General features: G+C 44.7%; 1 protein-coding gene across 5 annotated transcripts in view; it reads right to left on the reverse strand.

The window, feature by feature from the left end:
• PRELID2 (PRELI domain containing 2) overlaps window positions 1-3,086 on the reverse strand; it is a 69,021-nt gene extending 65,935 nt beyond the window's left edge. The window contains exons 1-2 of one of the 5 annotated variants that reach the window (XM_059417832.1): window positions 2,882-2,971; window positions 590-661 (exon numbers count right to left, since the gene is read on the reverse strand). Coding sequence is in view for 2 of the 5 variants with exons in the window: in XM_059417830.1 (XP_059273813.1) it covers window positions 2,882-2,956 (75 nt within the window). In the remaining 3 variants the exon portion in view is untranslated. Of the gene's footprint in view, window positions 1-589; window positions 662-2,881 lie in introns of all 5 variants that reach the window. The other 4 variants (XR_009407486.1, XM_059417830.1, XM_059417829.1 and 1 more) reach the window with 4 other exon arrangements.
• Between the last annotated feature and the right edge of the window lie 14,898 nt (window positions 3,087-17,984).

Here is a 17,984-nt window from a genome sequence, read left to right on the forward strand (position 1 = left end):
CCACCCAGATGAGGCCTCTTTCTAATTTGCACAAGGGCACAGTACAGACTATTTAAAACCGTGTCCCAAGGCCACCCCAAAACCACTTTTAATGGGGAAAGCACAAAGATCAGAATCCAGATCTACTGACTTCCAGTTCATGGCTTTCTGTAATGTAAGGTGAAATGCTCACAGTAAGTAGACTTACTAAAATCTCATAATTTATTGACTCACACAGCCCCTCTGAGGCATTGTTTTGTGAATAAAAAGAACAGAAGTATGGTGTCACCCATAGTGTTTGCATTGTCCCACTGCTAGGCCTTTTCTGAAAATATTCTTTCCCTAGCCCTACCTTCCAAAATATCCTATTTACTATGTGCCAGTTACTTGGCCAAGTGTTTTGTAAGAATACTAAAACGCTGTAACTGAATGCAGCTCTGTGCTGTGAATGACCTCACCTGTAAACATATGGCACACAAAAACCAGCCAGCTGAGCCCAGTCAACCCACAAAATCGTGAGATCCAAAAGTTTACCACTGGTTTAATTCACTAAGTAACAGGGGTGATTTGTTACATAGCAACAGAAAACTGAAACACTGTATTTTCTCACCTTACCACACATCAATACTATGCCCTTATATCAGGCACAGAGGGTCCCCGATGAATACACCCTGAGAAAAGACTAGACAAAAGAACACTGGGATTAGATAAAGAGCACAGCAAATATCATTCTGGAACATTTTTTCCCCCTCAATAATCATCTGAATGCCTATTATGTGGTAGGCCACACAGCCTGGAGATGCAGGTTGAGACTCTGGATTCAGATGTGAAATCCTGGCTTCCCAAAAACTGGCTGTGGGAACTTGGAAAAGTTACTTAAACTTCTTTGAACCTCGTTTTCTCTAGGTAGTGAAATGGAAATTGTCCTTAAATCCTTCCCACAGCTGCTGGATGAAGTAAATGGGATGATGTATGAAAGCACTTCCTCCCCCTCCCTTCTTCCATAAGAAACTCCTATATACACTTCAGCCATCATTTGACAAAGGCCGCTTTTTCGGGAAAGCCTTTCCCAATGACCACCCTGGGGAACTTTAGCAGGACTTCCCTGCTGTATTTGGTCCCAGTAACGTGAACTTTCTCTGCATAAATACACATCACCAATTGTAAGTATGTGTTCATTAGCTGTTCATTTATTAATGTCAGTCTCCCCAACTAGAGATGATCAGCTCCATGAGAAGAGCATCTATTGGGTGGGCCCCAGCACTGAGCCTGGCACACAGGAGAAAAGTATCTCTAAACACCTGCTGAATAAAAGAAAAGCATTTAGCCCAGAAGCATGACTACACGCAAAGTCCTCTGTAAAAGAGAGCTTGGCATTGTGCTATGTGTTCCTGTGGGAATGAGTCCTCCCCCAAGAAGCTTAGTCTCATGAGGAGAAAAGGTATGTGCGGAAGTTAACTATCCAACACTGGAGAAGATGGCAGTGATGCCTAGATCAAGTGCTCCCCCAGTTCTGTCAAGATGGAGATCAGCTCTTGATAAGGATAATCCAGAAAGGCATTCCAAGGGAGCAGTGGCATTAAGGAATCCACACTCCAGACTGCCAGTCCTAATTTAAAAAATGGAGTATGCACTGTTTCTCCTTTGGGCCCAGAAGTCTGGCCTAAGGCAAAGTCTCCACCAGATCCACAATTCATGCTCTCAGTCATTTATTCATTCATCATTTACTAGTTTTTATTGAGCATCTACTAGGTGAAAAATACAAACGATCTGACATGGGAGGGGCCTCTATGGCAAGACCATGTTAACCAGTGTCCTAATCAATCCTTGCGACCTGGGTCCCCAACCGCATCACCCATAGAGGTCCTGTCTTACCACTTAAAAAATTAACTTCTTCTCCCAGCCTCTCTGTTTTGCTTCTGCATTATATATGGGGCACACTTCCTGGTTGCTGCTACCCAAGGCAAATTAGAATTCTTGCAAATCTTGCTTTAAAAAGTGAACGCTGAAAGGGATCCTAAAATGCCTAATACAACACTCCTATCTTAGATGAAAAAAGAGAGGCCTAAAAGAGAAGATGACCCTTGACCAATGAAGTAACTAGAGTCAGAGACATACTACAGTTCAGGAGTCTCAGCTCCCAGGCCTGGGTGCTCTGGATTTCTCAAGAAATTCCCTATTCTACAGTCAGGAGCATAGTCCTAGCAGGAGCCCCTGGGATAAAGAGGACCACTGAGCAGTGAGCCTAGGGTGCAGTTATAGTCGTACGAACAACTCTAACATTTTAGAGGCCTAAACACCAGTCTGAGCACTTACATGAATTATCTCACTTGATTCCTCACAACCAGCCCTTTCCGTTAGTACTTTTATTTCCCCCATTTCACAGATCAAAAACACTAAGGCACAGGGAGGGTAAGCTACCAGCCGCAAGCCCCACGGACTTTTCAAAAAATATTAAGGTGGTAGAGCAACAGTGCTGAGTAAACCAGGGTGATCGCTTCCACCGCTCCCACTGGCTTGTACTGGAGTGGGGGGCGGTCCATGGTTTACTAGAAAGATCGACAAGTCACGAGCAACCTCAACCAGGCTCCAGAACGTGCATTCCCTAGTACTGTGGGGCAGGATGTGAACGTGCTGCCGCGCACGGAGCCTTCCCCGCACCCCGGGGAGCGATGGGGAGCCTTCGAGGAAATGCACTTCCACCCACGCCCCGCACATCCCGAGGCAAAACCCGCAGCTGGGGCGCGAGAGCGCGGACTCGAACTCCCGCGGGGGCAGGGGAAGGAGCAGGGGCAGACGGCGGGCGCCCCGGGACACAGACGGCTGGGCCGGCCGGGGGTCGGGGCGGCCGGAGGAGGTGTGGGGGAACGCGGGCGCGGCCCGGAACGGAGCGGGCGGGTACCTTGCGGAGGAAGCTGGCGACCACCTGCTCGAAGGGGTACTTGTACACCTGGCGCACGTCCACCGTGACCCCCATCCCCGCACGCCAGCGCCGGGCTCTGCCGCCGCCGCGGGCGCCCACACCCGCCCCGCCAAAGGGGCGGGGAAGGGTTTTTTCCTCCCTTTTCAAACTTTGGAAACTTTATTGTCCTCCGGCAGGAACAGACGGGCAGTCGGGCCCCGCCCCCTTCCGCCACCGCGGGGAGTGGGCGGCGGGCCTCGGGAGGCGGAGGCGCTGACTCAGGGGCCGCCCCGGGCTCTGCGCCTCTGGAACCCTGCTTTTCTGTTGTCACCTCGCCTGAGCTTCTACAGACGCAGCAGCCCTAAGACAAGTGATCACAAATACGGAAACCACCCGGCCTCCAAGTCTGGTTGTAATATAACCCTCCTCCGGGTTGCTGAGTCCCATGTGACAAAGGTCAGCAACTGCAGGACACACACGACCCAGGCAGCTGCCTCAAAAGCTTTAAGTTGGGCCCATATACCCTGGGAGTGTTCAGGAAATAAAAAAAACTCGCGGCTTAGCATGTCCGACCCTGTAAGGGAATTCCTCTGCTCCTCAAAGTTCAAACACCATGGAGCAAGGAACAAAGGGACGTGGGAAGAATCCGAGTACTTTTCACTGGACCGCACGGATTTTCCAAGATCGAGCAAGTGAATTCATTTATTCAGGAAGTTACTCGACCTATCACTTACCGAGCATCTACTCTGTGCCAGGCGCTGTGGTAGGAACCGCACATTCCGTAGTGAATAAAGTACGGTCCCGGCTGGCAAAGAGGATGGGTGAGCCAGGCGATCTGACATCCAATAAACAAAACAGGAAAACAAACAGGATAATGGATTATGGTTACGGGGATGGGGCGTGATTTTAGCTAGAATGAATAAGGCAGTTCTCTGAGGTGGTGACCTTCACGTTTATCTCGCCTGCTACCCACACACATAGTCATAGCAGCACTGCAAAACCTCACACTTGGGTAAATCCAGCTTCCCATTACTCAGGGCTTCACTCCTGCCACTGCAAGAGACTGGAGACAAATACACACTCACCATAACAGCCCTGCTTTCAAATTCATAACCACTAACCTCAAGGGGCCTTTTAATGGCGCTGGGCAAAATAACAACAAACTACATTTCTCTCATCCACTAACTGTCCCACAGTCTTCTCACCTCAAACACCCCACACTTCCTTCCCAGCCATATCCTCAGATGAGTACCTTGTTCCCTTTTCTACTTAGTAAATAGGAAAACGCTCTTGACCACATCTGTCTACTCCCCTGTCCAAATGCCCCGCCCCTCTCTTCCGTTCCTGTGAGTGAACTGTCCGTGCTCAGTTTCAGGCCAGTCTCTCCACTGGTCCGCTGAGCCCCCCAGTGGACTCACACATGGTTACGAGACAGCTCTCCTTCTGAAAAACCACCAAAACAAGGCCCCGATGCCTAATGATGGCAGTTACGGTAAACACTCCCACCACCGCCAATTTCAAAATACCAAAGTGATGTCAGTAAGCATGGAGGTGGGAAAGACACGTGCAAAAATGCACTCGTGTGTGGTATTTCTACCATCCACATGCAGCAGACATGACGGCAAGAACATAAGTAATGGAGCCAGTGCAATCTTGAGCAGGAACAAAGCTGGAAGTATCACAAATTCTAGATTTCAAGATACACTTCAAAGCTATCATAATCAAAACAGTACCGGGAGCGCCTGGGTGGCTCAGTGGGTTAGAGCCTCTGCCTTCAGCTCAGGTCATGATCCCAGGGTTCTGGGATCGAGCCCCTGGTCGGGCTCTCTGCTCAGCAGGGAGCCTGCTTCCTCCTCTCTGCCTGCTTCTCTGCCTACTTGTGATCTCTGACTGTCAAATAACTAAATAAAATCTTTAAACAAACAAAAACAGTACGGTACATACACTGTTGGTGGGAATATGACTTGGAGCTGCCATCGTGAAAAAACGGTATGGAGGGTCCTCAAAAAGTTCAAAATAGAACTACCTACTATATGATTCAATAATTCCACTATTAAGCATTTACCCAAAGAAATTGAAAACCCTAACTCTAAAAGATATATGCATCTCTATGTTTATTGTAGCATTATTTATGATAACCAATATATGGAAGCAACATAAGTGTTCATCAATAGACAAATGAATAAGGAAGATACTGTGTGTATCCACATATATATATGTATGTATACATATATGAATATAACAAAGGATAGTTGGAAGAAAGGCAAGCAGGGAAAAGGGCACTCACACCCCTGTCCTAAGAGGAAACTAGCCTTAGAAGGAAAAAAGCTCCAGCCTGTTATTCTAGGCTCTACTCAATGCCCCAGCTTTAAGTAGGAGAACTTACAACTTGTCTGTAACAGTAAGGAAAAGAATGGCCTTGGGTATCCTAACCCAGGTCCAGGGAGCCAGCTCAAAAGCCAGTAGGATTTTTTTTTTTTTTTTTAAGATTTTATTTATTTGGGGCACCTGGGTGGCTCAGTGGGTTAAGCCTCTGCCTTCAGCTCAGATCATGATCTCAGGGGCCTGGGATCGAGCCCTGCGTTGGGCTCTCTGCTCAGCGGGGATCCTGCTTCCCCCACCCCCCACCCCTCTGCCTGCTTCTCTGCCTATTTGTGATCTCTCTCTCTGTCAAATAAATAAATAAAATCTTTAAATTTAAAAAAAAAAAAGATTTTACTTATTTATTGAGGTGGGCAAAGAGGAGAGCCTGATGTGGGGCTAGATCCCAGGACTCCAGGATCAGGACCTGAGCCAAAGCAGACATTCTTAACCAAATGAGCCACCCAGTCAACCCAGCCAATAGGGAATTTAAACAAAAAGCTTGATGTGGCGGCCTGCAGCTAGATAGCATGATCTAAGGCAGTGAGGGCCACCACCCTATTGGTCCCAGCCGCTACAAAATACCACCCTAGAAGAAGCCCTTCACCCTTACCCAAGGGAACAACTATCTAATAGATAAGCCTGTCAACAAAAACCTGATTGGATGACAGGCACGTGGAGGGTTAATCAGATTAAAGCAGTCAAAACCCAAGAGCCCATAAAACCCCTACATTGAAATGTCAAACCAGCAACCCTCTTGGGTCCCCTCCCTCTTTGGGAGCTTTGTACTATTGCTCAATAAACTTTGCTTTGCTGCCACCACTCTTTGATCTACCTCTTCATTCTTCAAAGTGGCAAGACCAAGAACCACAGGCACTAAAGGAAAAGAAATCCTGCAACATACATATAATGGAATATTCCACAATCAAAAAAGATGAGATTGGGGCGTTTGAAACAACATGGATGGAAGTCGAGAGTATTATTCTAAGTTAAATAGGTCAAAAAAGACAGATACCATATGATTTTACTCATATGTGGAATCTGAAGGGAAAAAACACCCACAACAAGTAAACAAAAAAAGAATCAGACCTATAAATACAGAAAAACAATTGATGGTTGCCCTAGCAAACATGGGTGGTTGGATGAGCAAAATGGGTGAGAGAGAATGGGAGGTAATAGGCTTCCAGTGAATAAGTCACGGTAATGAACCAGGAGAGCTAGGCTCTTGTCTCACAGAGTCAAAGAATGAATCTCACAGAGAACAGAGAGAAGAGCGATAGAAATTTTAGCGAAGACACAGAACGAGCTCTCCAGAGTGAGAGAGTTGTCACTGAGTGCCTTTAGGGATGGTCTTCTATGGAAAACTAACCAGGGGACTTAAATCCTTTTAACATTTCTATTGATAACATCACTGAGCAAGGACTCGTGATAACATCTTCAATGGCTTATTTCCTTTTTAGGGTCTGATTATTCTTCATGGCTCACAGGTGATTATCATGAAAAGACACTCACCCCACCCGCTTAGGGCAGGATGGTCAGATGTGTCCCCTTATCTCTGGTTCTTCCCCCCTCCCCCCACATTTTGGGGATTTCTGTGAGCCTGATCACAGAGCCCCTTATCTATCTCTCCCTACCTAGCCCCCACCTGCCCCTTACACAGTAATAAAAGGTACAGCACAGAGAATACTGTCAACGATACTGGAACAGACATGTATGGTGGCAGAGGAGAGCTACACTTGAGAGGAGCAAGCAGAGCATAACACATGGAGAAGTTGAATCACAATGTTGTAGACAAGAAACTAATGTAACACTGTATGTCAACTATACCCAATTTTTTTAAAAAAGTCTTTCTTTAAAAGAACACAGGGGTGCCTGGGTGGTGCAGTTGGTTAAGCAACGATCTCATGGGTCATGCGGGCTTCGCAGTCATCTGGGAGTCAGCTTGGAGATTCTTTCTGCCCCTCTTCCTTCTTGTTCTCTCTCTCTAAAATAAAGAAATAAATCTCAAAAAAATAAAAGGAAAACAGTTAATGGTAAATGTAATAATACAATTAAGAAGGGATAAGTTTTGAATACCTATTACCTTTTTTTTTTTTTTAGATTTTATTTATTAACAGAGAGAGTATAAGCAGAGGGAGCAGCAGGGAGAGGGAGAAGCAGACTCCCCATTGAGCAGGAGTCTTACCTGTGGCTGGATCCCAGGGTCCTGGGATTGTGACCTGAGCCGAAAGTAGACGCTTAACTAAGCCACACAGGCACCCCAACCTAAAAATAGTTTATTTAATAGTAAATTTATGTAATTTAATATTTAATAATGTCTATTGAACAACCCACCAATAGTATTCAGAACACAGTAGTCCAAAATATGGCACCAGAGCATATTGAATATTTCACAGTGAAGGAGTTTGAGAAAATGGCAGACGCAGAAGTTCTGTGACCTTCCCCTCCCCTTGCCTCAAGCAGATCCTAAGCTGTCTTCTAAGGAGTGCTCTCTGCAAACCAAAAGGAAAGTAGCATCCTTATCTCCAAGGTGGAAGTTTTCCAGAAGAATCCAAACAGACATGCCTTGCCAAGTTTCCCAACATTGATTACACTTACTTTATATCCTTTGTCCTGTTAGACTTGTACACTACCGCCTGCTTGTTCTCAAACCTTATACAAAGACCCTAACGTACAACCATTTCTTCAGGTCTTTGTCTCTGTATGAAGGAGCCCATGTCCCACAAAACTGAGAATAGGTAAATATGTATGCATCTCTTGTCTTTGTCAGTTTAATTTTCAGACTTAGCTAGGGACCCTAAGACGGTCAAGGAAAAACTTTTACCTGCCCTACACAGCTGTACTACGTTGCTAAAAAGTTCCTTGTCCTCTATCTCATCCAAGGACATCTCTCTATCCATACCTGGCCTTTCTTCCCTCATCAGTTTTGCCTCTACTGGATCATTCCAACCCACATACACTATCAGATATGCTGTGATTTCTTCCATCTTAAAAAAAAAAAAAAAAAGCAACTCTTAACCTCATACCACCCTCCAGCTCTAGTCTAATTCTCTGCTCCATTTTTGCTCCTCAAAAGAGTTGCCTATAATCTCTTGAACACATTCCAGTCAATTTGAGTCCCTGCCAGTTCACTAAAACTACTATTGTCAAGGTCATCAATGACAAAGTGGCTAAATTCACTAGTTAATTGTTAACCCTCACCTTACTACACCAAAGAGCAGCATTTTCTTGAAATACTTATGAGGAGTGGAATGGAGGGTTGGATGTCAAAGCCCATAAAGTCGACTATATGTAGAGAACAACTATACTATACATACTATACAGAAAAAACCAACCCCAGCCTCTCCTGGGGGCCTCAGAGCCCCACAAAGGAGAGAGAACTGACTTGTGGGGTTGATGGTGACACTCATCTGCCTCTGCTACCAGAGAATAGCTGGACACTGGGTGTGAAACAGGAGACCCCTGCCAGGCTGTGTCCTGCACCCCCACTCCACTCTGACACCACTTTCTTCTAGAATGTATCCTTGAGCAGCTGCTTGCCGACTCCTGATTAGCTGTCCACAAAAGGCCAAGGTTGTGTCCTGAAAGATTAAAGGACCCAGAACCTGTTGGCTTTAGCTGGGCGGGTTGGCTGTAAGAACACAGGCCACCTGCCTACTCCAAGGACATTGGGGTACTCTGAAGGTGGAAACGTGTGCCAGGCTTGACAAGGGAAGCTACTGCCAAGGAATCTTGTGGCTCAGAATCCCAGCCAATTTGCACAACAGTCTCACCTGCTGTGTCCCCAAGGAAGAGAGAAGGAACTGCTAACAAACTCCCATTGCTCTGAAACTGGGTGGCTTAACTAGTCAGGGATTCGAGTTTGGAAATCTGCAAACCTCTCAAGTTCTTCGTTTGGTCTTTGAGACACCCATCTTGTGTCTTCAAGGCAAGGCACAGTGGTTGAACATAGTAGATACCCAGCTCACTCTGAGGGAACGATGATGACTGCCATGAGGCTGAAGTGAATGGGGTGAGCTTCAGCCCTGACCCTCTCTCCTCACTCTCTCCCCTCTTTGCTTTTCTCTCCCTCTTTATGCTGATTCACTACACTCTTCTGACCACCCTGACCATCTCTCTGTCACTGATCTTTTTCACCCAATCTTATGACTGTCTGTTTATGGAAATTCTCCCCTGGACTGTGAGGGTCTCCAGACTGGAAAGAACTGTGTGCTGTTCACTCTTGCCTCTCCAGTGCTGAGGAGAAAACCCTCAGTCCTCCTCCTGTGTGCCTCCTTGATTCTGTTGCTGGGACCACACTCAAAATACTTTTCACACCAGCTGTGGAGGTTTTTCCCACACCATGTAACGCTTGATACCAGCTGAGTGTCCTACAATTCAGCTCTATCTGGACATAGCGCCAGATCCCATGCCTTCAGGGCTCGGTCCTACAAGACTGCCCCTCCCCCACACCACTTCAGGTGCCAGTCACAAGTCCAGGTTGCTACCTGTGCTTCTGACTGATGGGCTATAAGTCAAAGGTTCCCATGATCTCTTCCTCAGTTTGATTTACTTGTTAGAATAGCTCACAGAACTCAGGGAAACCATTTACCTACAACTTACCTCTTTACTCTAAGAGGATATGATAAAGGATACAGATGCACATGCAGATGGGAGAGATGCAAGATGGGAAGGAACATAGAGCTTCCGGGACCTCTCTAGGTGTGCCACTCTCCAGCACTTGCGTGTGTTCTCCAACCTGGAAGCTCTTCCCAACCCACACTTTGGGGATTTCTGTGGAGGCATAGTGTAGGTACAACTGGTCATTAACTCCATTTCCAGCCCTTTCCCATTCTCTGGAGAACGGGGTGAGAACGGGGTAGGGGGATTAACATTCCAAGCTTCTAATCATGGCTTGATCTTTCTGGTGACCAACCCCCACCCAGAAGGCCCCCAAAGTCACTTCATCGGACAAAAGACACTCCTACGACCCAGGAAATTTCAAAATCTTAGAAGCCCAGGTCAAAACCCAAATATTAGAACAAAAGATGCTCCTAGTATTTTTATCATTTAGGACACTACAAGGGTTTCAGGAACACTGCAAAAGGAAACAAGTGAAGGGGAGACTAGAGAGCGGGTGGAGGAGGAGGGGAAGCAGAAACTAGGATGGTCTATTATCTCATAAGTGCCCAGCAAAATATCTGGCACACAGTATACGTTGACAAAATTCATGAATATACTTCACAGAGAATATGACCGTGAGCAAGTTCTTTCCTGTACCTGCACCTCAACAAAGTGACCAAGAGGGCCAAGATCATCTCTAAATTCCCTTATAGCTCCCCAAGATTTCAGATGTGAGCTAGAGACTCAAGGCAGGCAACACGGTTAGAGTTACTGGAACTAGGGTATGAAGTAGGAATTTGCTGGGAGAACAAGGCAAAATCTCAGGACAAGTTCACTATCAGGGTAAATAACTTGTGTGGCATCACTAAGCCAGACTTTTCTTCCCTCAGTTAAAGATGAGACTGATCAGACAGTTTTAAGAAGTTCAAGAAAGCTCAAGGAAATATTTCAGGGCAAGCAGCTCCTCCTAGGTCATCATACCATCATCCCACATGTTAGAGAGGACTTAGAAGGACTATCACATGCCAGTGCCTGGTGAGAGAAATACGTAAAACATGGAGTAAGGATGCCAAAGAGGAAAAATAAAGTAGGGAAGAAGCATGGTAAGTGGAAGTGGCGTAGAGGGAAAGACCTCCCTGGCAAGCCGCCATTTGAGAAGAAGAGTTTAAGAAGAGAGAGAGCGAGTCATGCCTGTGTTTAGGGGACTATCATTCCAGGCAGAGGGAGTGGCCAGTTACAAGGCCCTGAGACAGCAGTTCTTGGCCAGGCGAGTTTGAGAAATGGGAGGAGGCCAGTGCGGCTGGAGCAGCGTCCTAGAAGATAAGCACAGACAAGCAGTAAGAATCTAGGCACACAGTCTTCTAGGTCCCTGGGAAGTTGTTAGCTTTATCTCTGTAATGACATACTGAGAACTTTGAGCTGGGCAGAAACATGATTAGAACTCTGCTTTCACAAAACCACTCTGGCTAGTAACAGTGAAGTGACCTTGGGAAGAAGGCAAGGGGAAGAAAGAAACCAACTAGGAGGCCATTGTAATAACGTAGACCGGGGGGTGACAAGTGACCATGAATGTGCTAAGGGAGCAGTGTTTAGATTCTGGATCTTTCGTGAAGGTAGAGACGACAAAGTATGCTGAAAGATGAGAAGCTGGGAGTGAGAGAAGAGCCAAGGAAGTCTCAGTGCCATATGGAACACAGCCAAACTGGAAAAGGAAATAAAGCCAGATGTATTCGCTTCCCAGGACTGCCCAAACAAAGTACCAGAAACTGAGAGGCTTATGCAGAAATTTGTCATCTCTGGAGGTTCTGGAGGCTAGAAGTCTGAAATCAAGGTGTCAGCAGAGTTGTTCTTTCTGAGGGCTGAGGGAGAATCTGTTCCAGGCCTCTCTCCTGGATTCTGATGGCCTCCGGCATCCCTTTGCTTATAGATGGTGTGCTGCCTGTCTTCATGTCATCAGTGCTCTATGCTTGTCTGTCTCTGTGTCCAAATTTCCCTTCTTATAAGGACACCAATCAGTGGATTAAGACCCACCCTAATGACTCCATCTGTTATGCACTGAATTATGACCCCCCTCAAAATGTATATGTTAAGCCCTAACCCCCATACCTCAGAATGTGAGTCTATTTGGAAATGCACCTTTAAAGAGATAAATAATGTAAAATGAGGTCATATGGGTGGGCCCTCATCTAGTATGACTAGGGTCACTATAAGGAGAGAAGATGAGGACATGGACCTGAACGGATGGAAGACCATGTGAAGACAGAGAGAAAAGACACCTATCTGTAAGCCAAACAGAGAGGCCTCAGAAGATACACATCTCCTCCCTTTTAACATTGGGAGATGTAGTATATATGATTTTGTATCCCTTTGTCTTCTTCCCTAACAAATTGAGAGCATTAGTGCCAAAAATATGATCTTAATGATATTAATCATATTCAATTATATGAATGAACCATCATCGTAAATTATGCTTTTCTATTATTTTTTATAACTACCGCTTGTGAAAATCCTTACAGATAAATTTTTACCACCATATTGTATTGCTCTTTAAAAACAGAGTCCTAGAAGAGTAGTTCCTGGGTAAAAAGAAAGGACCATTTTGAAGGACCATTTCAACCCTGTCAACACTTTGATTTTAGACTGCTAGGCACCAAAACATTTTGCAAATAAATTTCGGTTGTATAAGCCACCCAGCCTGTGGTACTTTTCAAGCAGGAGAGCTAGGTTCTTGTCTCAAGGAGTTGAAGAATGAACCTCTCAGACAAAGGTGAGTGAGCAAAGCAATAGAGTTTTATACAGAAAAAAGGCTCTCAGGAATGAGAGGGATCCTGACAGGGTTGCCACTGAGGGCTTTTAGGGCTGGTCTTTTATAGGAAGCTAACCAGAGAGCTTAAATCTTTTTGACTTCTCCACTGACTGCACCATTGATTAAGGACTAGTGATAACATTTTTAATGGCTTACTTCTTTCTAGGATCTAGTTATTTTCTGTTGACCACAGGAAACTGTCATAAATAAGACTTCTCCCTCAGATACCTAGGGCAGGGTATGCCCCCTTATCTCGGGTTTCCTTACACCTCAATATTTTGGGGATTTCTGTGAGCCTGATCCTAAAGCCCTCTATCTATCTCTCCCTTACTCACTTTGTTATGGCAGCCCTAATGAATCTTAATTTAAGCATCTGCTAAAATCCTCTTTCCAAATGAGATAACATTCCCAGGTCCTGGGGGTCAGGACTGGAACATCTTCTGGAGGACATACTTCACCTCACAGCACCAGATGCAAAACAAGCAGAGAAAAAAAGACGAAGACAAAGTCTGGTGGCACCAGATCTCCAGTTCTGGCCTGGGAGCACTGCCAGATGCTTGGTTCATGCAGCTCCTTCTGGAATTTTCTGAGCTTCTCCAGGATCCTTCCAGTCAACCTCCTTTTGTGCTTAACTTTATTTAAGTTGAGCTTTCTATCACCTGCAACACAGACTGCTGACTAATCTGATGTGGAAGACAAATTTAGCCATTATGAGTTGATACACCAGAAGGAAAAGAGAAAGGGAGGGGAAGGGAAGGGACGGGAAAGGAAGAGAAAAGGAAAAAAGGAAAGGGACAGGGGACAGGGGAAGGGATGGGGACAGGGAAGAGAAAAGAAAGGAGAAAAGAGAAAAAGAAAAAGAAAAAATGAGAAGAAAAAGAAACCCTTTACTGTCAGGTCTTTTTCTATCTCCAAGTCAACCCAACTCCTAAGACCTCTGAGAGGTGAGCTGCCTAAGATATTTATAACTTCAATTCTCTATTTTTATACTTCTCATCTTCATTGTTTAGAAATCCAGTAAGATTTTTATTCATTTTGTTTGTTTGGCAAAATTGTATCCTTAAAGGGCAATTCATCTTACAGTGTTACTACAAAACGGGAAATCTTCTCTGTAACAGCAGTAGCAATTAATGGCACACATTTTAAAGTAGTCTATTTAAGATATTTCCTGTCTGAGAATATCAACTTTAAAAGACTGATCTCTTGCCAGACTGAAGACCAGAAATTACTGAAGGGAAGCTGTAGTCATAATACAGAGAATGATGATAATAAAACCAAAGGCATGGGGTGCCTGGGTGGCTCAGTCATTAAATGCCTGCCTTCAGCTCAGGTTATGATCCCAGGGTTATGATCCCACATGGGGCTCCCTGCTCAGCGGGAAGCCTGCTCCGCCCTCTCCCACTTCCCGGGCTTGTGTTCCTGTTCTCGCTGTGTCTCTCTGTCAAATATATAAATAAAATCTTTAAAAAATAAAAAATAAAACCAAAGGCACACAGAAAGAATTTCAGATGAAGTACAACTTAGACAGCTAAGGGGTAACATACTGCACCTCAGTGTAAGTTACCAAATCCTTCTCCTTCCCACAAATTTTCCAGGGGAAGAAGGAAGTATGTGCAGTAGGGTACGGAAGAGTTGGAATGGGTGGAGGGTGTTAAAAAAGAAAAACCACAAGCCAAAAAGGGCATCACTTGGGCCAAATCACCAAACCAGAGCTCAATACCAAACCTAACCTCACCTGATTGCCTTTCAACCTCCCCTTGGAAATGTGAATTATAAAGGGTCAGTCAGAATTTTCTGAGAAGCACAGTTAGGTAATCTGTCCATGGAGCCTCTCTTAGCTCCAAAGGAAGATAAAGTGATTTGGATAACAGAAGCAGCTGCAAAGACATACAAATGGCCAATAGACATATGAAAAAATGCTCAACATCACTAGGCATTAGGGAAATACAAATCAAAGCCACAATAAGATACCACCTCACATGATTCAAAATGGGTAAAACTAACAAACCAGAAAACAACAAATGTTGGCAAGGATGTGGAGAAAGAAAGACCCTCTTATACTGCTGGTGGGAGTCCAAGCTGGTGCAGCCACTCTGGAAAACAGCATGGAGGTTCCTCAAAAAGTTGAAAATAGAGCTACCCTATGACCCAGCAATTGAACTACTGGGTATTTACCCTAAAGATACAAATGTAGTGATCTGAAGGGGCACCTGCACCCCAATGTTTATAGCAGCAATGTCCACAATAGCCAAAATGTGGAAAGAGCCCTGAGGTCCATCAACAGGTGATGGATAAAGAAGATGTGGTGTATATATACAATGGAATACTACTCAGCCATCAAAATTGAAATCTTACCATTTGCAACAATGTCAATGGAACTAGAGGATATTATACTAAGTAAAATATGCCAATCAGAGAAAAGACACTTATCATATGGTTTCACTCATATGTGGAATTTAAGAAACCAAACAGAGGATTATAGTGGAAAGAAGGGAAAAATAAAAAAGACAAAACCAGAGAGAGAGAGACAAACCATAAGAGACTCTTTTTTTTTTTTTAAGATTTTTATTTATTTATTTGAGAGAGAGCATGAGAGGCGGGAAGGTCAGAGGGAGAAGCAGACTCCCCATGGAGCTGGGAGCCCGATGCGGGACTCGATCCCGGGACTCCGAGACCGTGACCTGAGCCGAAGGCGGTTGCTCAACCAACTGAGCCACCCAGGCGCCCCCCATAAGAGACTCTTAATCCTAGGAAACAAACTGAGGGTTGCTCAAGGGGAAGGGGATGGGGGATGGAATAACTGGGTGATGGACATTAAGGAGGGCACGTGATGTAATGAGCACTGGGTATTATATAAGACTGATGAATCACTGAACTCCACCTCTGAAACTAAAGATACATTATATGTTAAATACCAATTTAAATTTTTTAAAAATTAATTAAAAAAAAAAGAAAAGTAAAATAAACCCTTATACTTAAAGAAAAAAGAAAGACAGACAGACCAGCTGCTACTCTTCTTCTAAGGGAAAGTGACCTGGCCTGGAACAATCCTTTCTCTTGTTTTTTGTTTTGTTTTGTTTTGTTTGTAACTTCCTTACCATCCCCTTTCTTCCTATAAAACTCTTTTACTTTTGGGGCGCCTGGGTGGCTCAGTGGGTTAAGTCTCTGTCTTCATCTGAGGTCATGATCCCAGGGTCCTGGGACCGAGCCCCGCATCAGGCTCTCTGCTCAGCAGGGAACCTGCTTCTCCCTCTCTCTCTGCCTGCCTCTCTGCCTACTTGTGCTCTCTCTTTGTCAAATAAATACATAAAAATACTTTTAAAAAAATAAACTCTTCTCCTTTGTACAACTCCTCAGAGCTCCCATCTACTTGCTAGACAAGATGCCGCCTGATTCATGAAGCGTTTAATAAAGCTGATTAGATCTTCAGATTGGTTGTATTTTGCTGTAATGAGAGCAAGCAGGGAGAAGACAGGTGGTGGAGAAGGAGGCAACCATGAATGTCCCCAGGGCAAAGGAAGAATGGGTGGAGGGACAACAAACAAACACTGCATAACTTTGCCTTCAGCTAGTTATTACATTATTTTTCTCAAAGTACTATCTGATTGATGAGATCAAAAAGAAATGAGAACGTTATCAGTCTATGACATACCACCCAAGAATAATGACAGCTCTCAAATACTGAATCCATTCCCAACCCCAAAGAGATTGCTTCCCAAAGGCTTTATATATTCAATCTTGGCCACGGTCTGAAGAAGTGGCATTTGTCTTAGACTGGGCTCCCTGAAACGGACTTTGAGGCACGAACTTAAATACAAGAAGACTGGGGATGCTTCTGAAGTGCAGAATGCAGTGTTCCAAAATCTGGTTCCAGCTGAGACTTTAGCCAATCGTATAGGAAGCTCTGGTGCTGGGTGCCCCACACCTCCACCCACTGAGGTAAGGGGGCTGGGTGAGCCAGTTCCCTTGCAGTGGAGGACAATTTCTAGTAAGGAGCACTGCTTTGGGATGGGGGTGGTAGGGGAAAACTCTGAAGAAGGGAACTTGGAACACTACCACCACACTGATTACCACTATTAGCCACAGTTTACAGATGAATAAACTGAAACTCAGAGAGGCTAATTAACTCATGTACAGGGAGTAAAATCCAATCCCTCCAAATGTCTATCTAAAAAGGCATAAACTAGTAGATACAAAATCACTGAAGGAAACTGGAATGATATGAAGGCAGAACACACAGGAGTGTCCACATTAAAGGCACTGATGTTTCTGAAAAATGAATAAGCCAACCAAAAGAGGTATTGGTGCCTATAGCCATACCACCCTGAACATATCTGATCTCAAAAGAGGCATGGTGGCTTACGAAAGTAAGCATGGGAAAATAAAATCCAAGAAGTAAACATAGATACTGAAGAAATTGCCCCTTGAAAAGTTGATTCAGGGGCGCCTGGGTGGCTCAGTGGGTTAAAGCCTCTGCCTTTGGCTCAAGTCATGATCCCAGGGTCCTGGGATGGAGCCCTGCATCGGGCTCTCTGCTCAGCAGGGAGCCTGCTCCCCCATCTCTCTCTGCCTGCCTCTCTGCCTACTTGTGATCTCTGTCAATAAATAAATAAAAAATCTTAAAAAAAAAAAAGTTGATTCATGTAAGGACTTTGAATAATTCTTCCCTCAAGAGAAAAGAATATTCTTTTCCTAAAATAGTTAGATCAAGATTAACCTAAGCCATCAAGCAAGTGCCTCCCATCTTTGCTCATAGAGCAGGCTGACCTCACCAATAAGAGCATTTCTAACTGGTGTGGTAATGATATCTCAAAAGAAATAAAGGGGTTCCTGATTTTAGCTTCCCATTAGCTTAAACGACCACTGCAGATGATATTACACAGTGGTTGTGTATACTTGGTCACCCCATGTCTACCTCGAAGACACCTTACAGATGAAATGAAAACAGTGGCCACACATGCAAGTTAAAGAGTTAATTCCAGGAATTGTAACAAATTCACATAAACCCTAACATTATCCTTACATATGACCAGGCGTAACAGACTTGGTTTTTCATTATAGTTGCTACCATTTCTGTTACATATGGTGACCAGGAAGCTGGGCCAACCTGCAGTTTTTGCATAAAATATCATTTCAATGATGCTCTCAGACCCTCCCTGGGACAAATGATTAAGCAACTGTTGAAGGATGGGGAGATCATTCTTAGTCCTCCTAAGATACTAATTAGTCCATCAACAGCTGCTTCCCTAACATCAGAGCTGGAATAAAGAGGAAGCTTAAATGCTAATTTCTCTGGGCACAGATCTTAAAAGATTGACTCATCTAACAGGATAT

The sequence above is a fragment of the Mustela nigripes genome, chromosome 12, assembly GCF_022355385.1.
Source record: "Mustela nigripes isolate SB6536 chromosome 12, MUSNIG.SB6536, whole genome shotgun sequence".
NCBI lineage: Eukaryota > Metazoa > Chordata > Mammalia > Carnivora > Mustelidae > Mustela > Mustela nigripes.